The sequence below is a fragment of the Pundamilia nyererei genome, unplaced genomic scaffold (assembly GCF_000239375.1).
Source record: "Pundamilia nyererei isolate P.nyererei 1_Seehausen unplaced genomic scaffold, PunNye1.0 scaffold00001, whole genome shotgun sequence".
In the NCBI taxonomy this organism is placed as follows: domain Eukaryota; kingdom Metazoa; phylum Chordata; class Actinopteri; order Cichliformes; family Cichlidae; genus Pundamilia; species Pundamilia nyererei.
Window position 1 is genome coordinate 7,205,668 of NW_005187402.1, and position 21,433 is coordinate 7,227,100.

General features: G+C 40.0%; 2 protein-coding genes across 9 annotated transcripts; one reads left to right on the forward strand and one right to left on the reverse strand.

The window, feature by feature from the left end:
* Positions 1–78: 78 nt before the first annotated feature.
* On the forward strand, positions 79–5,966 carry faf2 (Fas associated factor family member 2). The gene is made up of 11 exons (XM_005719622.2): positions 79–247; positions 1,088–1,156; positions 1,254–1,388; positions 1,665–1,741; positions 1,834–1,972; positions 2,076–2,161; positions 2,393–2,484; positions 2,965–3,142; positions 4,886–5,057; positions 5,137–5,280; positions 5,543–5,966. Exons 1-11 carry the CDS (start codon positions 185–187, stop codon positions 5,723–5,725), a joined length of 1,338 nt encoding a protein of 445 aa, XP_005719679.1. The 5' UTR covers positions 79–184; the 3' UTR covers positions 5,726–5,966.
* A 2,366-nt stretch (positions 5,967–8,332) lies between these two features.
* Positions 8,333–20,526, reverse strand: rnf44 (ring finger protein 44). Of its 8 annotated transcripts, XM_005719625.2 has the most exons (13): positions 20,467–20,514; positions 20,222–20,351; positions 18,626–18,729; positions 16,131–16,323; positions 15,722–15,944; positions 15,362–15,529; positions 14,770–14,943; positions 14,488–14,649; positions 12,435–12,550; positions 11,613–11,700; positions 11,242–11,363; positions 11,058–11,157; positions 8,333–10,963 (listed from the first exon to the last, which is right to left on the reverse strand). In XM_005719625.2, the coding sequence occupies exons 4-13, from the start codon at positions 16,235–16,237 to the stop codon at positions 10,901–10,903; spliced, it is 1,323 nt and encodes a 440-aa protein (XP_005719682.1). In that variant the 5' UTR covers positions 16,238–16,323; positions 18,626–18,729; positions 20,222–20,351; positions 20,467–20,514; the 3' UTR covers positions 8,333–10,900. The 8 variants fall into 8 exon arrangements, with proteins under 8 accessions (XP_005719682.1, XP_005719680.1, XP_005719681.1 ...); XM_005719623.2 differs by having other exon boundaries at positions 20,222–20,526; XM_005719624.2 differs by lacking the exons at positions 20,222–20,351; positions 20,467–20,514 and adding an exon at positions 18,998–19,245.
* Positions 20,527–21,433: the final 907 nt, after the last annotated feature.

Genomic DNA, 21,433 nt, shown 5'->3' on the forward strand with positions numbered 1-21,433 from the left:
TTTGATTGTTTTTTTGCTTTTCCTTATGGAAAACAAAAACTTCTTTCATGGGTGCCATAATGAGGGGCTCAAATACATCCAAACCGCTAGGCGGCAGCAGCCCGCGCAGCTCACGCCTGCACGGCTGGAATCAGGAAAAGACAGTTGACGTTGTTAGGCCTTGCTAGATGATTGGCGAGGTAAGATGGCGGCGCCAGAGGAGCCAGAATTATCCCAGGCGCAGACTGAAAAACTCCTCCAATTTCAGGTAGACAGCTGATATTCCGCCTCAACTCGTGTCCGTTTGAGACCTCGTGTGGCGATGCTCTGTCGTCGATAGTAACAGGGTGTGAACGTAGTGTGGTCCGCATGTTTCAACGCTTTTTTGCACAGTCAACTTCGATAACGTTACCCCCAGCCCTCACCCGTCAACTTGAGTCAGAGCTAACGTTAGCGAAGCTAGCGAACACTAGCTAGGCTGGCTAACAAGTTAGCAGACTTTAAACGTTTATATGTTTGTCGCGCGGCTCTCACGCGGGTATAAACACTCCAGCTAGGTCAGTCCGTTCCACCATTACCTGGTGTTTAATGTCATTTTTGACTCGACGTCAACTTGGGCTGAGGCTAGCTTTTCATTGACGCTCCCTACATAACACTTGCTGGGTTAACATTAGCACAGCTGCCACTGAAGTTTCTGAGCCACACAATAGTTGTAGCTACGCGAAGTCACTCTGTCATTATATGATAATAAACCAAATACATGCGATATTGCTCCATCTCCATTTGTAGCCTGCTCTAGCTTTCTTTGGCCGTTGGTAAGCTAACTGTTGGAACCACTTGAATTAACATTACATACCATCGTGCTTTGTTCTCTAGATGATTTATCTTGTTTTCGAGGTCAAATTCCTCCCCAAACCCCGTTAAAGGACACTAAATAAGATAGGCGATTCAGACTATTATTGTGTCATTGTTGCTCATTCTTAATGAAGAATTTGTGAGAGACAATCCAAGCTTAGAGACGACAATTTTCTTCTTTTATAGTCCACCTATGGTCTTTTTAATCTTTCGGGGTTTTTTTTCTGTTTGTTTGTTGTTGTTTTTTTAATAGGATTTAACCGGTTTGGAATCAATGGACCAATGTCGTCGAACATTAGAGCAACACAATTGGAACATAGAGGTACAGGAGACATGCTTTTTTTATGATTTTCTATTGACTTAATATACATATGACTGCTGAAATAAGAACAACTGGCTTAAACATTTGTTTATTTCAGGCTGCAGTACAAGACAGGCTTAACGAGCAGGAAGGAGTTCCCAGTGTGTTTAACCCTCCACCATCCAGACCACTTCAGGTCAATACAGCAGATCATAGAGTATATAGTTACATCGTGTCAAGGCCACAACCCAGGGTAGGTCTGGAGACTGGTATCTATTGTTTCACTATACAAAAATGGCATACTAGATTCTTTTCAACTCTGGCACATACTTCACCTGTTTCTCTTGGAAATAGTGCTACTTATATGCTGTGTGTAATATTACGTGTGTAACCTTTAAGTGTCTTTGAACAAATGTTCAGTCTAAGTGATTTTGTAGTTTTTAGTTGTGTTTTATAGTTAAAAAGATAGAGAATCTCTCATTTTGGCAATGTTTAAGGTGTGATGGATTGCACTGGTGTTTCTTTTCAGGGGTTACTAGGATGGAGTTACTATTTGATAATGCTACCATTCAGATTTACATATTACACACTTCTGGACATATTCAGGTAATTAGAGCCTTTAGGTTTTTAACTCACAGTTGCTGCATAAAGAAAAATTCCTGATTGCAACTATTATATAAAATGTTTTTTGTTCCAAGGCTCGCCCTGCGGTTCATCAGGCCTGATCCTCGTGGTCGTGTGACAGACCCCGTTGGAGACGTTGTGTCTTTCATTCATAGTTTTGAGGAGAAATATGGGCAGGCACACCCTGTCTTTTACCAGGGAACATACAGCCAGGTGAGAACATGGATATGGATGATAAAAGTATATTTTCGTTTCTGAAGTGATGTTAAGACAGCTTAAAAGATAAAACCGCCTTTGCTTATTTTGATACTTGTAGGCACTGAACGATGCCAAAAGGGAGCTCCGCTACCTATTAGTGTACCTTCACGGAGACGATCATCAAGACACTGACGAGTTTTGCCGGTATAGTTTTTTGTTTTTTTTTATGCCCACATCACCTGTAGCCACTATAGGTCCCATACTGTCTGATGCATGTGTTGTACAGTTGCTGGTGTACAGGTACATCTGCTTGCTTTTTGCTGCATGATGTAAAGACACATCCTTTCTTTATTAACAATTAATTAACAATTTATTTGTTCTAAGCATATACACATAAAAAACATGTTTTTATGGTCCTGATTTGTCACATTCCAGCTCCACATTATGTACTGAAGAGGTCATTACCTTCCTCAACACACGAATGCTCTTTTGGGCATGTTCAACAAGCAAGCCTGAGGGCTACAGAGGTATGCATGTTTGTTGCTTATTACTGAGTTGCTGTGATAAATGGGGAAATAAAGTATAAAACAGGTTGAAGTGAGGAAGTGCCCTCCTTGTTTTTGACTTAAAGAATGATAAGAAAAGAGAGCACCATCTTTGTTGTGTGGAGGCGGTCTAGTTGTAATAAAAAAACGCTCAGTTTGAACATCCATGTGCAGTTTTATTAATCATCATTAATGGAGATGTTGCTTCTAGAAACGGTCACATGCTGAGTATGTAATATCATTTTTGATGCTTGGAGAAGCAACAAAATCCCTTTTATTGCTTTGAGCTGGCAGTGAAGGGTTTAAAGCCTAATTTGAATAGAAATGATTTGCCTGTGAGCTGCCACATGTTCGATGAGGTAGGATTTGTTTGTCCATTTGTGCTTGGTGTGAACTGACTTTTAATTAAAATGTAGTGTCACTGTTATTACAGGAGATTTGACAGTGTAATTTCTTTTTAAGTGTCCCAAGCGTTGCGAGAGAACACCTACCCATTCCTGGCCATGATAATGCTGAAGGATCGCAAGATGACAGTGGTCGGCAGGCTCGAGGGTCTCATTCAGCCAGAGGACCTTATCAACCAGCTGACGTTCATCATGGATGCTAACCAAACATATCTAATGTCAGAGCGCCTTGAACGGTACAGAAAATGTATTAACTAACACTGACTTACATGACTTTAAAAGATCTTCTCGACACTTAAAAAACCCCATTATGTTTTGGGGTCTTTGCCTTCATTCGACAGTGTAGTAGTGGAGAGTAGACAGGAAATGAGAGAGAGAGTAAAGGGCTCTGGGTTGAACTCAAACCTAAGCCGCTGTATTCAGCCTTGTGACATATGGTCGTCCATTAACCCCGTGAGCAAAACTGCTCTCTGCTCTCTGTTTATGTTTAACTTTAATTGTGTGATAGTTTTGATTGAAGTGTGACCATCACAAATTATTTCATCACTTTCTTTCCCCTGATTACTGAAGGCAAAACTGACCATTGTGATGTTTGTGAAAAAAGATAATAGGCAACTAGTTAAGCTCATCGTAAAAGCTAATCAAAGCCCTGTGGGCTCGCCTTTTGAGTGCTGATTGGTTGTTTGCCAGTCACTTGTGTGTGAAATGTCTGTGAAGGTTCTCAGTCATCCAGGTCATCGTAGTCAAAGGAACTTGCAAAGAAAAGCGTCTGGACTTCTTTAAGTTACTTGAAGACGTTTCACCTCTCATCCGAGAAGCTTCTTCAGTTCTAAGGTCAAATGGTGGAGAGTCCCAGATATAAACCTAGTGGGAGTATCCCCCCGCAGAGGGACAAAAGGACCCCCTGATGGATCCTCTAATCGCCTGAGCCAAGGTGTGAAACTGGGTGTGGGTCCCAATCAGCCAGGGTTTCGGGTGATCTCATTGTGAAACCTGGCCCCACCTTATCATGCGAATTCCTGAGGTCAGATGGCCCAGGATGTGAGTGGGCGTTAAGGCGTCTGGGGAGGGAACTCAAAACTGGATTATAGATGGCAGACAGTTGGAGTCGTAAACCACCGCCTCTGTTCAAAGATGGTCGCTCACAGTGGACATAGATGGCTTCTTTCACTCCTCTTTCAAACCATCTGTCATCTCTGTTCAAAATGTGAACATTGGCATCCTCGATGCTGATGGCTGATTGGGACCCACACCCAATTTCACACCTTGGCTCAGGCGATTAGAGGATCATCAGGGGGTCCTTTTGTCCCTCTTTGGGGGGTTACTCCCACTAGGTTTAAATCTGGGACTCCCCACCATTTGACCTTAGAACTGAAGAAGCTTCTTGGATGAGAGGTGAAACGTCTTCAAGCAACTTAAAGAAGTCCAGACGCTTTTCTTTGCAAGCTCCTTTGACCACTGGTGTGTGAAGTACTTCTGCCTTAGACCTAGTCCACACATACACTAATATTTTTTTTAAAACAGTTTCCCCTTTCTCAAATAAGTATGCACATGAGAATCCAAAAACACAACTTAGATGTTGTTCAGAGCATGCCCAACCAGTAGGAGGTGATATAACCCCAAAATATAATATTAATACAGAGAAGTGTACACACATTTTTGCCTTAGAAGGATTTCCAAAGGTCAGTTTTGTTAGTAGATGAATGAAAATGGAAAAGTTCAATTTCTGAAAAACACCCATGTTTGTTTTGGTAGGAGGCCCATATTGTTTAATTTAATTGAAGTGCAAGGACAAGGACACAAGGCTAATTTAATGACCACAGCTTATTATGGCATGGACAATGATGTGTAGATGTAGATGTGGTAGTCAGAGATATCGACATGGCCGGCATTTGCGGATATACACAAAACAATAGTATATCATTCACTGCTTAATGCCACACTTTGTGTCGGATAAAGACGTCACCTTTTTGTTTCAGCGAGGAGAGGAACCAGACCCAAGTGCTAAGGCAGCAGCAGGATGAGGCCTATCTGGCTTCGCTCCGTGCCGACCAGGAGAAGGAACGAAAGAAAAGGGAGGAGCAGGAGCAGAAGAGGCAAGAGGAGGAGAAGGTCCGACAGAGTGCTCTTGCTGAAGAGCGGAGACGACAAGTGAGTCCTGTTTTGCATTGATGGAAATGCAATTCATGTTTGCATTCTGAGTTTCTGATTAATGTTGTCACTTTTCCAGACACTTGAAGAGGAGAAGGAGAGGAAGTCGGAATGTCTTCCTCCAGAGCCTCCTGCAGATGATCCTGAAAGTGTCAAAATAGTGTTCAAGCTGCCCAACGATACACGAGTAGAGAGGCGATTCCTGTTTGGCCAGTCTCTGACGGTGAGCATCACTCGGTTCTACACTCCCATTTGCCCTTGCTTAATTTATCTACTTTTAATAATTGTTTTGGCAAAGTGTCAGGTTTCTAGTAAATGATGTTGTGTAGTCACATGGTTTAGCTTCCTTATTTGGTTTTCTCATCTAATTGCAGTCTTGATTCAGTAGTCAACAAATTAATTTTTACATAATTTCATGTTATTAGAAAAATGTTTCTTCTCTTGTTTCATTATGAAAGCGTCATTTTGTTATTTTTCTTTCACAGGTAATACACGATTTCCTATTCTCTTTGAAAGAAACTCCAGAGAAGTTTCAGATAGTTACAAACTTCCCTCGCCGAGTCTTGCCCTGCCTTCCCACTGAAGAGCAGCCCAACCCACCCACGCTGAAAGAGGCAGGACTCAGCCGCTCCGAGGTGCTTTTTGTTCAGGACCTTACGGACGATTAATAGATAACATACCTCTTCTACAGCGAGGAAACATTTTCCTCTGACACCAACCCATCCTTTTTTTCTTTTTTCATATTTTGTTCAATGGCCATTATGCATAAGGGATCATTGAGATAAAACCCTAACCTGGAAAAAAAAATTAAACCACCCTACATCTCTAGTCCTTGTTTGGTTGTGTTTACAGGGTTCCCAATAGCCTGGAAAGTCTTGAATTTTATCAAATAAATATTTCTTGAAGTCCTTCCTTGAACTCATCTATGTGTGGACAGAGTTTGATTTCCATCACTTGTACTTGCCCCGGTTAATTCGTGTTCTTTCACACCAGTATTTGCTGCAGCACCAGATTAATCATCTAATGAAATGTTCTGAAACAGCACAATAGCTTTGTGCAACACCAGAATCATAACCCAGTCGTTCTTTTGTGGGCATTTGACCCACCAGAATGTGTTAATAGTTACATTGAGGATGCAGAATGGAGATTTCTATGATGGTGTGTTTCCTTAGCTAACTTTTTTTTTTGGTCAAAGTTGAGATGTGAGACCCGTCCCCCACAGCCCCGAGAGTATGTTTCCCCTCACACTGACTAATGAGCACAACAAAATCAGTCTGAGTTGGGTTTGTTACCACTGTGATTGTTAATCCATGTGGTTTGAAGAACAAATGTACCTACTTCAGGGAGCAGGTTAGTGGTTTTGGACTTTGAGGATAAATGGGAACCCTGTTATAAATGAGCCATGACCTGTACATAAGTTAGCTATTTAAAATCCCTAAATTTACCATATGTTTTGTTTGACTCCTTTGTGTCATGAAATGACCAAATGCAGATTGGTTACTATGTAAAGCAGACTGCCGCAAGCTCATGAAGTTCAAAGATACATTATTTAACAAGAAGCCACAGCTTTTACATGTGGCTTTATCTAGTATAGTGCGAGTCTGCTCATAGTGTGCCTGTGGTTACTCATAGATGCCTGTTCGCCTGTAACATCTAAATGGGCTCATGTAAAGATGTAATTTTCCAACTATAAATTAAAAACATTTTAAAAATGTGGGTTTATTGAGAATGAACAACACTTGCATGCAGTGATGAGATCTTATTTCTCTCTTTTTTTTTTTTTTTTTAGAATGACCTGATGTCATTTAAAGTACAATGAGCCATATATCCCCCCAACCTTGAATAGCGAGTCAGATGACAGTTGTGATATTGGTATACATCATACATTTATTAGTGAACAACCCTCTCAAATCAGCCACAACAATTAAAAAAAAATATGATTGCACTACTTGGTAAAGCATAACTAGCAACTTTTCATTTAAAAAAAGTACAAATCTTAAAAATTTCAAACAGTATACAGATGTATATATATAATACACTAACTAGTTATGTTAAATGCTACAAACAATATGATTCCAATGGAATGAAAAATTATAACATTAATAAGAACCATTTCCTATATATAATATATATTAGTTGTTTTCTCCCCCTCCCACCCGCCCCAATACAAACATGGAAAAAATGAGGTAACTGTAAATGTGCAAGTACCAAAGCAAAATATCTGCCTAACACAGAACACATGCCCCTGGCTCTGTTGGTGGGTGGGTAGTCTGGTGTTCAGGCGAGGGCCCCTAGAGGCCAAGGAGAGTAAGAACAGTAAACCACTATCCCACCACAGCAAAAAAAGAAGAAAAATCATTGGTAAACAATAAATGGCGTCTACGGAGCAATCGATCACAAATCCTAAATAAATTTTAGCTGCTTATTGGAACACAGTTTTCCACCACACAAGCTGTGAGATTATTCAATAACTCTTAACAGAAAGACTACAAGACTCTATTCTCAATTGTCGTTAAAAATTACTTCATTACCTAGGCCTTAATGGGAGGTTCTTTTTAATTAATAGGGTAACTGGATAGTCAATTAAATATTTACTCCAAAAAGAACAGTGCTAACATTAACATGAATTAAGGTAATCTATATGTGAACAATATATTTTTAAGATATTGATACACTGAGAGCAAGAGCCTGATAGGCAGGTACAGTACTACACTGAAATAAGTATGACAACACTTTCTTTTTTTCCTTTTTCCTTTTTTTTTAAATCCCTTAAACTATATTGGTTTTCACTTACATTGTTTAGGGGTATTGGTATAACATGCTTTAAGAATACATGGGATCCATGACAAACTATTGCATTCACGCAAGTGAGTTTTCATACCTAAAAGCAGAACATCTAGCACCTTTTCACTATGGCTTTTGATAAACTACAGTAGTTTCAGAGCATGTAATTTTCAGTCGTCAGGGCAAGAACAGTAACACAATGTATGTAAGAATTTCTGGATTCAAGACCAGTCTTTTTTTTTTCTCTTCTTCTTTTCTATAAAATGAAATTAGCGCAATAAAATCTTGTAGTCATTCAGTTCTATTACAAATGTGTGCAGTACAATGCATGGCAGTTATCAGCTGAGCGTTAAGATCCAAACCCCCAGAACCCGAAGCCAACTAGAGCTAAAAATCAGTTGGGATCTGGTTGACAAGCATGCATATTGTGCACCATTAAATAGGTCCCGACCAGATTTTGAGAGATCCTCCACTATAACACTTGTTTTTACTTTTTTTTTTTTCCTTCTTCTTCTTGTTTTTTTTTTTTAAGTCATGCAAAACACCTCTGAAATAGATCTGGGAGTGAATTAGGTAGGATACTGTGCACTGTGGCACGTTTAGAAATGGGATCACAACCGCTATGTCTGAACATATGGTTTGAGTACAAGAACAAAAGTCAAACAGGTTTGAATAATACACTTGTAAATGAGTTGCAGTGTACATTGCCTCTTTTCAGTGAATATTATTAACATATTTACTGATCTTTTTTTCTTGCATGCCTGTCTTTAAATGATGTAATATCTACTATTTCAGACAAAACTGAATATTATAATTGATTACATTAAATTATTTATGGTCTGAGGAAAATGACCAAACTAAATTCAGATATACCCTTTTCATGGCATCCTTTCCATCTGAAATGGACTGTTCTCCTTTATTTTTATATACCGAGAGGCCCTGAGTGATTTTTTTTTTAAACTTACAATATATGCCAGCGAATAGATATGTACACATAGGTTAATTCTCAAAGCTGTGGGTTTAACTCATTAAATGGCTTTTTTTCTCTTGAAGGTGGCACACATCAACGACTCACATTCACGTAAGAAACAAAATTAAAAGGGAAAAAAAAAGGCAAGATCCCTTTACACATAAAAGCAAAGGTTACAACCGCCTGTTAGTGCTTAGTGGGGCAGTTAGGAGGCAAGAGAGAATTAAAAGCAAAAGTTCATATGTTGCTCTTTTCCCTCCCACCCCTAATAGATCCTGTTTTCTTTTTTTAGCATCAACGCAAGCAGGGAACTAGAAGTCAAACAGTGTTTCTACACTACTGAACACTCCAGCTCCGTGTCATTTGAAGCCCGCTCTGATCACTGTAGAGCTGGTGGAGTGTCATCAGTGACTTCTACAAGGTTTTGTCAACATTCTTCTGTCTTCAAACGTTTATCTAAAAGCATTCACACTGAAGCTATACATACAGTTGGCTCTTTTACAAACACCATTACCATGGCCTAAGACAATGACCTGACCGAGTTACCAGATTATAACACTTACACAAACATTGTTAGTGCTCTAACTGTTTTCTTCAATGCATTTTCTCTAGAACGTAAAACCAATAAATAAACCTTAAAAAAAGGAAATAAAACAGCATACTTTCAAAACAAGTGGAAATGACATAGTATTTTCAGGATTAGTAACAGGTTTGTGCTTGTCAAGGTCATAAAAAGGCAGATCTGAAATCTTCAACAGTAGGCTATATATGTATATAGGATTTGGCTCACAAACAATGAAATAAAAAGCCCAGTCTTCCTAAAAGGGGAAGAAAAATGTTCATTTAAAACTCGCCACTCACTGCACATATTGCTTTCTGCACAGGTCTCCAGAGCACTATGGCATCAGCATACCCCTCAGAAGAGTACTCCCATACTTTAAATACACAGCCATGGTGTATTCACATGCTAAGTCTTCTCTCATGGCGCTTTCTGAACAAGCAAGCAACTCATTTAGTATGCTTCTTTGTCTTTTCCATTTCTTTAAAATTTGATAATTTTGGTGGCAATGCTTGATTAAAATATTGCTAGTCTGAATCAACAGTTCATGCAAATCCTAGCATGCTGCCCTGTATCCAGTGGTTACACAATGCATTGGCTCTGTGAACAGGACAAACATACACGCACAATATGCACACACGCGCACACACTTTGCCAGAGGAACAATGCTGACGTGGAGGGTGGATGAAGCACTTGTGCAGTTATGCCGGATGACCTCGAAAAGACGCAGTCCATTAATCTACGACTGCTTTTTGTACAGATCCGTGTTCCAGAGTGGATTATCTGGGGTAGAGGATACCCCATGGTTGCAGTCCATAAACCTCAGGCTTAACAGAATCTGCACTGAACCACAGCAAGTCACACTTTCACAATAGCATCGGCAAAAAAACTAAAATAAAAACAAACAAACAAAAAAACAACCCTAAAAACAAATAATGGATAAAACCGTTAAAAGGATCAATACATTATTGCAGAACATACATTATTAACAAGTCACTTTGCCCAACACCTACACAAACATGCATCTATGATGGTTAGGTGTCGCCTCCAAACACAGATACCCATGTTGAAGTACTCCTATTATTTTTCTGCTAATTGCACACGGTGTCCAGCCATCATTATCCAGGCTTCCGACTCACCTCTTCCAAAGCAGGACCCCCACTTTTCACAAACGCCCCAACCAAATCCATCAAATTTAAAAGAAACCCTGTAAACAAAAGCAGCAAATAATGCATTGTAGGGAAAAATCTTTGGAATCTGCAACGAGGGGGCAGAGAAAGAACTGGCTGGCGATCCCAGATCTCTGGCTATAGGCTGCGATAGGCAGTGGGTTTCATGTGACTCGGGTGATGAAGCACAGCAGAGGTACAACAGGCTCCAGAAACAATCCTGGATTGCTTTTTATTTAGGAAGGGGCAGGAGTAGTGGGTTGGTAAGCAATAATTACTGGAGGACGCAGGGCAGGTGTCCCCAGCTTTGGGGCAGACTCTGGTGTGTGCAGCTTTCCAGTTCAGCACTCAGAGACAGTTCTCACTCCACCTCCCGGTGTACGTCCGAGGCATCGGCTCGGCAAATAGGACAAGTGCGATTGGTCTGAAAGCCAAACAACACTCAGTGTAAAGACAAAGTCTTCTAAACAAAGTGCTAAAAATATGCTTTTTAAAGGTTTAAGCAGACATCCGCTTACCTTTAACCACTTGTCCACACACTTGGCGTGGAATTCGTGGTTACACGGTAATACACGAAGTAGCTGCCTACACTCAAAGTCACTAAAGCACACAACACACCTGAAGGGATGGAGGGGACTGGTTAGTATCATTAAGTCAATCTACACTTACTGAATCCTACTGAAAAGTGAGAGATTATCTTACAGCGTTTGTTCAGATAGATGATTCTCTGAGTTGAATCTATAGGACGGAAGTTGCTCTATATCTGCTTTTGTGAGTCCTCGTGGTTTTGCTTCACCCAACCTCTCTGCCAGATTCAGTAATGCCTAAGAAGAGAGAGAGAGAGGGGGAAATTATGTTGATGTTTTTGGTGTTCCTTCTAGGTTTTTGATCCACATATAGAAATGAGAATTGTATTTTATAGGTGTTTTTCAGCACTTGTACATGAAGTCAGAATTCAAGAACAATGAGCGCTATGATGCATTTGTATTACTGCAACCCTTTGGTATGTACCGTCAATTCAGCGTGGAAACAAGTTTACATGTGACAAATGAGCGATTAACAAATTCACTAACTTCATAGTTCTCCATCTCCACATCATCCACATCCAGGTCTAAACTGATGGCTGGGCCCACTGCTGTTGGAGGCACAGGAAGCATTGACCTGAGCATGCAAACACACAGAGACAACAGGTGTAAGAAAGAACTGAACCCAAACACATAATTTCTCGTTGTCAAAAGGCAGCACATGCCGTGCAAATACTAGCACTGAGTGGCAGCTACACTGAACCTCCATTTATTTTTAGACAGCAGAGATTCAAAAGTCATTATCATCATCAATATCTGCATAAATTTAAAAAGGATATGAAACACTAAACATATTCCTGTTTGAGTGCAGCTAGCCAAACAATGTAGAGCCACTTACAGCTAAAGAGTAAGTGGGTGAACATGGACAGTATATCCTCAGTTTCTCAACATAAAACACATTGTTGCAGCCAGAGCCAGCTGACTTTTACTTTTAGTGTCGCTAGTTTCCTCTGAGTTATCAAATCTGTCACTAGTTAGCTAATATAAACGAATGTAAGTCTATTAATCCACAACCAACCACATGACTTCACACTCCAAACTGACAGAAGATGGCGCTAAACATGTTTTTATAACTTTAAGTACTTGTTTCTGAAATCCAGCTTCACAGAGTTGCATCTATGTTAGTTTTTGAGAGCAGGGCTCCTTTATATGTGTAGCATTTCATGTCCCCTTTAACCCTGATGTAGCTGCAGTCAATCATCAAGCCCATGCACTAAAATCAGTGTAATCAGGCAGTTTTTATTGAAAAAAAGTATATGATTAAAACTGCTATATTTCATCAAGAGGTGTGCTTTTCCTGCAGATACTCACAGGAAGTAAGGGAGGAAGCCTGGGTAGTAAGATGGGGGTGGGGGAGGTGGGGGGAGAGGCTGCTGCAACCGGTATCTCTGTCCACTCATTCGCCGGGGCAGCATGTGTGGATATGGCTGCAGAAAGACACACAGTGTCAAACAATTCAGTGTTTAAAGTTGTACCTTTTCTTCCATTTTACCTTCAAATGACAGTAAATTCAGTATTAATATTTTACAGAAATTAATTTTCATGCTTTGAAGTTGATGTAAAGCAACATTTGAAACAGCTGGAACAGAATGTGACCAGCTACTTTTAAGCACAGTAATAATATTACATTTTCTATGTTAAATAAATAGGGAGCCAATTATTACAATTTGCAAGTAATGTGCCTAAAACCGCTGATTATTCAGAGAAATTGTTCTCATACCAGTCACAAACGTGAATCACATGAATTACTATACAGTGCAAAATGCTTGAGCTACACCCCATTTCTTTATATTTCACTAGGAAAATGGGAAAGAGATGCAGTGATTTATTAAAATGCGCAAACATATGCTGAAAAAAAACCAGTTTGTACAATTCTAACAGGCTTGAAAGTCAATATTTGTTTGTAGTTACAGTGCATATGGTGAGTTAATATCTGACAGTACTTTTCTCTGTTCATAATTCCATCAGTTAACAAGATTACCAACATCACAGGCTCAAATGCTGCCCCAAATGACAACAGGGCTTCCACTGTGTTCTACAGATTGATGTAGACACTGTACTGCTACTCTTCTGACCTCCGTGTACGTATTATACCAAATCTTTCAAATTTGGGTTCACTCCATAAGACCTGCTGCCACTGATTTTCAGTCCAGTTCTTGTGTAATTTGGCATACCTCTGTTTTTTCTCCCCATTTCGCTTCCTTAAGAATGGCTTCTTGACAGCCATCCTTCCACTGACACCATTTCTGATGACGCTTATGTAGATGGATCAACTGAAGGGCCAGATGCGTCTCTCAAGTGTCTGTTCTTTGCTTTTCCCTATTTCTTAAGGACACAACTTGTCCTGTTCATCTGCTGCAGATCGTTTTTTAGGCATGACACTTTTTTTGTCCTCCAATTGCCCTTAATTTTTAAGGACACACTGGACAACATGTCAAGAAATGCCAAATGTTCAACTAATAGCTCTTTGCATCTTGTTGGCACAAGTGCTATTTTATGCCTGTCAAACTGTGTTTTCATTCTGCGACAAGCTGCTAGTAACAAAATAGCTAAAGATAAAATTTAACATTGGTTCTTTGCCAAGTTTTCTATTATGTGTATTGAGTTAGGTATTTTCCTTATGCTTTAATGTTTCATAGGTCAAAAAAAACCAAACTCATCTGAAAATAGTCAGGTACAAGGAATGGACTGAAAACGAGTGAAAAAGGAGCAGCTTTGAAAGACCTACAGAAAATACAATTTACAAATTTGTGCAAAAATGTGTTCAGTATTTCAAAAACTCAAAAAGGATTGTTTCAGTTCAGACTCTTACTTTGTAAATATGAACACAATGTGTCTGTTTTTTCATATATACATGAACACATTGTAACCAATATAAGTATTACTACTTTAGATTTCTAACTTCAATTTCACACCTTAATCTTAATCTTCTGTAAAGCTTCTGGCATACTTAAATGCATCAGTGTGTATGCGCCTACTCAGATTAGAGCACACTGGCGTGTGAATTTGAGATGCTTTCCATGCTCTCTGCTCAACCCAAAACCACCAGGGCATGTCAAAAACTAGGAGATCATTCAGTGGATTCATATTTTCAAAGTGGGAAAAAAGTTTTTCTAAACAGACAAGTTAGTTCTAACTCAATTGGAATACACGCATTTACCAACTACTGACTTTATCTTGACTTATAAATATAAATATAGCTGGTAAAGGCAAAAAGTACATAACGTTCAATCAAGACAATGTAACTGTAACATTGGAAGGATCATCCAACTTTTTGCAGCAGTAAAGCTAACATTAATGTTAGTTCCCTGAAAAATAGAGCTCCAGTTGTTAATCTGTTTAACTGTGCGAGTCACAGGCTTACCACTCCAAAGGGAAGCTCCTGATGCAGAGGCTCTTGAGGAAGATACTGAAGGGGCAAAGAAGGAGGCAGCGCTGGTGGGTGATGAGAGGGAGGGTAGGAGAAGGTGCCTAATGGGTGCTGGTCCCCTCTTAGGTCAACTTCATTGTCTACCCTCTGTAGAGGCTGCCAGGAGACAGAAAAGGTCAGCATCGGGTTAAGCATGCAGACTGACCAACAAGCGACAATATTCTCTCTTTTTCTACATTTTTATTATAGAACAAAAATATACAGTGCAGTACTCACCATGCGTGGGTGCTGAGGCTGTAAAGGGACAAACTGGCTCAAAGGAGTAAGGTGCGGTGGCTGGTGGGGTGGTACAGATGGGGTTGGGTGCAATACAAAATGTTCGCTGGAGATCAGGGGTGGGAAGGCTTGATAAGACACCGGTATATGCTGCATGGTACATGCCTGTATGAGCTGAGGAGAGAAAACACCACAAGAACAAACATTTAAGTCAATTTAGAATCAAACCCAGTATTTTGAATAAGCCTCCACTTAACCAAAGCAAATTTGCTCCTTATATTCACAATAATGCAGCTATAATGAAAGCGTGTAGTGAATAGAAGCAATGTGCTGCATAAAGCCACACCACTGACATTACTAACACAACACCAGTCTGCATAATAACAGTTAAAAAAACAACAAAAAAAACCCAAACTTAAATATGCCAAAAATCTTATTTCACACTGCCTGACTCATTTTTATGCTAACATGAACACTAATTTACAAATCCAAGAAGCTTGTTTGCTAATCATGAACAGTGACAGATTGCATGGCTGTTATGGCGTGCTACATGGATGCCACTGACATTTGGGCTCTTCCTTTTCAAACTCACAGGAGGAGGAAGGCAGCAGAGCAGAGAGAGCTGTCCGCTGAACATTACCGAGCATGCTGGGAGCTGCTGAGTGTTGCACCCTGGAAGGGGCTGCCCGGTGTGCATGGGAAATCCGTGGGTCGTCACCGTCGTAACAGTGTATGATATAGGAACCGATCCCTGGTGCATCTTTTAAGGGAACAAAGTAAGGGGGCAAGATGAGGCAAAACAAAAAAAACAGATGTCTGTCTGTTAAAAAACATTTATTACATATTAACCCACAAGAGACTTAAAATAATATATTACTGTGAATACATCCAGTTAGATAGCACAGCTTAACACATTTAACAAATGGTAGAAACAAGTTACTCTCACTGTTACCTGGTCATGTAGATCCACCATGATGGGGTTCTGCTGGGGCAGGTGAGCAGCAGGGTGAAGCATGCGTGGTGCTGTGCTGGTGTGGCTGTACTGTCTGGACTCATCTAAAGGAACCTGTTGGTGGTGTTGGGAGAAAAGCAGATGATGGAAGTTCTCATCCTGGACCGGCGAAGTGTGCAGTACAGGTCTGTCTCGTCTCCCCCACTGGCGTCTTATTGGTGGGCTATATGTCCATATAGGGAAAAAACAAAACAACAACAAGTGATTGCTACAAACACTGAGTACATTGTATGAAGGTATATGGTCTGAAATTGTTCTAGAAACCATTTGACATGCTTGATGCAAAACTATACTTCAAAAATAACTCAAAACAACAATCCTGGAAGGAAAGACAGGGCTGAGAGTTTACCTTCTCCTGAGGTGCACTGGGGCGTTGCAGGGCTCTCCAAGGAACCTCCTCGGGTTTAAGGGGGCTGTTGGTGGCAGCCTATTTACTGCTATTTCCCATGGTCGCATTGGTGACGTCGTGCAGACGAGTCACGCTCTGGGAAAGGAAATCGTACAGTGGAGGCACTTGTATGTTGCCTCTGATTGTCTTAACCCTGCAAAGAAAAAAAACACCAACAACAAAAATGCCAACTGTCACGTTAATAATCATGATTATGCTGCAGTGCTTATTGCTGTGTCTATTAACTGAGCATGCACCAATGATAAGTGAAGTTTGTGGGTAGAAAATAAAACGAATATTAACCTTTTTAAAAGGACCCTCTATGTAAGATTCACAAAGATTTCCAGGATCTTAACCCAAATTGGATCAAAAAAGAAGGCTGATAACAGGATCACTGACACTATCTGCACACTGTTTTGGTTAGATTAAATATGAAACAAGAGCATTTTTATGAACTACCCTGTAAATTTCATGATACAAGTAACATAACAAGATATGTGACTTAAGAAAGTGTCTGTAACTTCATGTTTTACTAAGGCACAAGAGGATTTAATTGCTCCTAGGCCCATATCTCACTGCTTTGTTTTAATGACCTCATTCAGGACTCAGAATTTATGAAAAAGGAGCTAAAGTACATTCACCGCAGCTACCTTTATTTAAGTGCTAAATTTAAAGGGAAAGCCAACATAGCAGGGTGTTGGGCCACCACGTGCACCTTTGGTGACCATTCTACAAGTCCCTGAAACAAATAGATTAATGGAAAACCATTCCTCCAAAAGATTTTCCCTCATCTGGTGTTTTGATGATTTTAGTGAGAGAGCTGTGTAACACGCATTCACTGTGTCGAGATCTAGTGTTTGCAAAGGCCAAAGCTTATGAGTCATATCATTTTCATACTCAAACCATTCAGTGATCCTTGTGCCTATTGGATGTGGCCATTGTCAGGTTGGCAGCACAATAGAACAGTGCTTTTCCAGACTCAAAATGGGCCTTTGGTAGATAAGAAAGCCCACAACCCACAAAAAAGTATTTTACCCTCTTTTTGTCAAGAAAATTCATCTTTAATTTGCAAGGCCAGATAAACCTACACAACAGATTCCACCAGTTAATAGCAAATGTAACACACACAAACACAGTGTTGTGTGAGGAGGTGCAAAAGTAATCATCAATTTCACTGACAGTCATTCTTGATGCTAAATAAATCAGTATGTTGTCCTCACACACACACCAAATTATTTTTCCTCATTAATTTCCAACTTAATGACATCAATGTATGACTTTAAATTTGGATTGTTAGCCACTTTATTAAAAAATACCTAGAACTGTCCTATGCTTTCGCAGGCACTGCCATCTGACCAACAAGGTTTCATCCCAGGATAAAAGATATTATTCTGAACAACTTTATATTGATTTTCAGCAGCCCTACCTTCCAAGTGAACAAGCAGAGCCAAAGGGGAAAAAAATCATATCAGAATGCTCAGATCCCTTTCATTTAAAGTAAGGCTCAAGGTTCCTTTCCTTTTCCCCCTTCCCCTTTAATTTGCTACAAGGCTGTAAACTAAAACTGACAATTTCTATAACTCATTTATACATTATCGAATAAATATCACTTGAGCTAAAAAATAAATAAATAAAATCTGTATAAAATAGTAAATTCTAAACTACACCTCTTCTCTGAGGGGCCTCCTGTCTGTTTCACTTACTGTTGCCTACTCCGAGATATGAAAATGTAACAAACACATCATGTTGCTAGTTACAGGTGCCTAACTGGACTAACAGGAACTGGATAATTACATCCAGCGGTATTGCCACTAATAATGAATTGTTTAAAAAGCCAGGTCGATAATATACACTACTTTATTCCGACTTTACTGCATTGTCTGTATTATACGTGGACATGACTTGAGTTAAACTACAATAATGGAATATCAACAGCTAAGGAATGTGCAAGCGGTGGTGTAACTGATGCGATTACATTGTGGGTGCTGATAAACAGGGGTCGCTGCAGCGTGCATGAACAAAAACATGGAAAGCCATGTGCTCATAAGACAAAGCAACAACAAAAGATGTGGTAGGTAAGCGGGTAAGCTCGCTACTGTGCAGCTTGTGAGGCCACTGCACCACAACATAATTTCACAACGACATTAGGGTAAAAGCCTTACACGCATTGCTGCAAGATGAGAAACAATGATATCGGGGCATCCGCCAGTTCCTTATAACCAGGGCAAATCAGATGTCCCCTGCTGAAGGAGAACAGCTAACTTTAGACGAGCTAGGCTAACGCTTTGTCCAATGATGCAGCTGCTGCAAATAACGTTAGCTAGCATGCTATTACAAGATTTGGATAGATATTATTACAACTGCACATCTAAATCCACATAACAATTCTACACCACAGACAGACACAAGTATTATTCAGCAATGAGTTTGGTCACAACACACTGCCCATATCTTACTTTTTTTTTAGCTAGTCTGCTTGTTCGACGAGAAAGGGAGATGTCAGGTGTTTCAGTCTTCGAAATGTCGTGTCCCATCAAGTTATCCTTGCACGTAACTGCCTCTAAACGACCACCACCATCGGCAAAAAAAAAAAAAAAAAACCCAACGTTAACGGACTTTCAATCTTCTCTGTTCGACAGCTTTTTTGACACTGAGCCCGACGAAGCTGCTATTAGCTTGCTAAAGTTAGCCAGCTAGCACACGCTTTTAACAACTGCATAAGGAGTCCGTCTCTCCCCAGAAGCCGCTAAAATGGCCCGTCGGGTAACCGGAGCGTTTACCTGAGCAGGAAATACCGTTAATTGTGTAACAAAGACAACGTTAGCTACCATAAGACAGAAAACATTCCTTGGCGCGTGTATGTTCCTTGAAATGCATTGTTATGGCGAAACCACGCCTCCTTCGCCGAGCGGCCAATCAGCATTCAACAAACACAGACGGCAGACATCCTGACAGTCTTAGCTACAATGTATCAAAACAAGCAGCCGCGCTTCTTACTTGTAGCTTATAAACAAAACGCCACTGGAGGGGTCGCAGGGAAAGTAGTGCAGATGACCGGAAACATTCAATTAAGTGTTACAATTAAGTGCAATTTTGAGGTTTTACACTATACTTTCAAAGAGTTTTACATATAGATTGACTAAAAACTATGATGTATTAATTTCTATTTGTTAAGCTACCCACCAGTAAATACAGAAACCCCATCTCGACCTCCACAAGTTGCTCATTCAATAATGCATTCGCAATAATTCAGCAATATTCGGTACATGCATCGACCTGCTATTATTTGTCAGTGCGTATTGCTGACTTTTATTCTTATTTTTATTTATTTATTTATCTTACTCAAGTAGTAAGAAACACTAATTTACATACGTCAGTTTTCCACTTTTCTCACTTTTCCTCACTTAAAAATGATTGAATATTTAGAATCAAATTACAATCAAACTTAGTCTACTAATAGTTTTTTTGTTTGTTTTGTTTTTGTTTGTAGAGCACACTTTTTGAACTCAACAACAGCACTGTTGCACACAGTCTGTTTTGATTCTCATTGGAGGCCACCATGTCCTACTGTAGACTACCCAGCCGGTTATGTAATATTGCACTTGCATGATCAAGTCAGACATAATAAGGGATTTTATGTTTCTGTTGGCGACTGAATACGGCTGCAAAACATTTTACGTGATGCTGCACTTTAAGATTACCAAGCTTAAATGGGCTCACAGGCTACCTATTAGGCCCAATTTGTCCTGTAAGAATAGTAAATAATACAGGGCGTTTTGGGTGCTTCAAGGCACAGTACCGGAGCATTTCTGACATTTTGCATGCATTCGAAGGGTGCACCTATGCAAAGCTGACTGGAGAGTGCAGTGGCCGTATGCAGCATAGACTAAATGTAAACATTACAACATCGCACTCGGTAGCAGCAAAACAAGGAGGGGCTGGAGGTTGAGCAGGATGACAGCCCCAATAAGCCGTCTAACCATCTCCCGTTAAAAAAAAGCAGCGCAAATCTTCAAATTTGAAAGCAATAAGAAGAGGAGATGTGTCGTTACCTGATTGTTAATATGCAACCATCTAGTTATGACTGATATTTCCCTTGTAATGTTCACATCTCGTTAGGCTAAGTGCGGCATCCTGTGGTCAGCTGTTCCCGTGTGGAACATTCCGTGGATTTCACCACTGCTGTAAAAAAAAAAAGGTGCTAAACATTACACTCTCACATTATCGGCAAGTTCTGTGTATATATTGTGCGCATTTGTGGCTTCTCAGCGGTCGAGACTGATTCCGTTGGAGCCACCTTTTCGTTTTGGAAGTGGCAGTCCAGCCCCGTGTCTGTTTTGACTTTCTGCAGTTCCCTGTTACACCCCCATTTTTGCGTATTTCAAGAGCAGAGAGCACACGGCGCGCTGCCATTTTTACCGTAATGGACAGAAAAAAGTGTGCCAGTCTGACTAGGAAGTTCATAGTTTCCCTACATAAAGTGTTTTATTTGCCTTCTGGGATTTGTGAGAAAAGGGGGGAAAGACATCTTCATCATCTTACTGAAAAAGGTTAATTAGTTACTTAAGATAACTAATTAACTCTATCCTTCAGTTTTTACATAACCTAAGACATCTTAGCCTGGGGCAAGCAAAATTGCCTAGAGAAGTAGTATGGAAAAACTTTTTGTATATAATATACAAACAGTTGTTCATTATGTACAGCATTTTGCAAAAGTCTTGACTCACCCATCTTATATTTTCCTAGCAAAATGAAAATAGGTGAAGCGATTTATCGAAAGGTGCAAACACATGATAATACAGGTTATAAGGCAAAAACAGAGTTTGTACAATTCTAACACTTTTGAGAGTCAGTATTTAGTTTGACCATCTTTACACTTCAATGCAGCCTGAACTGTCTTAATAGTAATATCCTTTAGTAGTCGAATAGTAGTGGTTCACTGTGTGTTTTTCTATCCAGCTATGCTTTTAGTGCAGTGAGAGTGTGTTTGGGATCATTGCCATGCTGACAAATAAGGCTGCTCTCAATCTGACAATATTGAACCATGATCTGTGTTTTAAAAGTGGCTGTAGACACTCTCCTGATCTCCTTTGTACATATTAATGATGATTTGAATAAATAAAATACAAATTAGGATTCATCAGTCCATAAGACCTGTTAGCACCTATGTCTGTCCAGTTCTTGTGTAAGAAGGCATACATGAGCTTTTTTCCCCCTTGCTTCCCTCCCTTAACAATGGCTTCTTGACAGCCACCCTTCTACTG

What these genes read in the sequence shown, in the direction of transcription:
- faf2 (XM_005719622.2), top strand. Translation starts at nt 185, where the DNA reads ATGGCGGCGCCAGAGGAGCCAGAATTATCCCAGGCGCAGACTGAAAAA. An exon ending in AACACAATTGGAACATAGAG is followed by an intron (nt 1,157 to 1,253) that starts GTACAGGAGACA and finishes TGTTTATTTCAG; the next exon opens with GCTGCAGTACAAGACAGGCT. An exon ending in ACCAGGGAACATACAGCCAG is followed by an intron (nt 1,973 to 2,075) that starts GTGAGAACATGG and finishes TGATACTTGTAG; the next exon opens with GCACTGAACGATGCCAAAAG.
- rnf44 (XM_005719627.2), bottom strand. Translation starts at nt 16,237, where the DNA reads ATGCGACCATGGGAAATAGCAGTAAATAGGCTGCCACCAACAGCCCCC. An exon ending in AGCCTCAGCACCCACGCATG is followed by an intron (nt 14,650 to 14,769) that starts GTGAGTACTGCA and finishes GTCTCCTGGCAG; the next exon opens with CCTCTACAGAGGGTAGACAA. An exon ending in GGCTTCCTCCCTTACTTCCT is followed by an intron (nt 11,701 to 12,434) that starts GTGAGTATCTGC and finishes TTGCATGCTCAG; the next exon opens with GTCAATGCTTCCTGTGCCTC.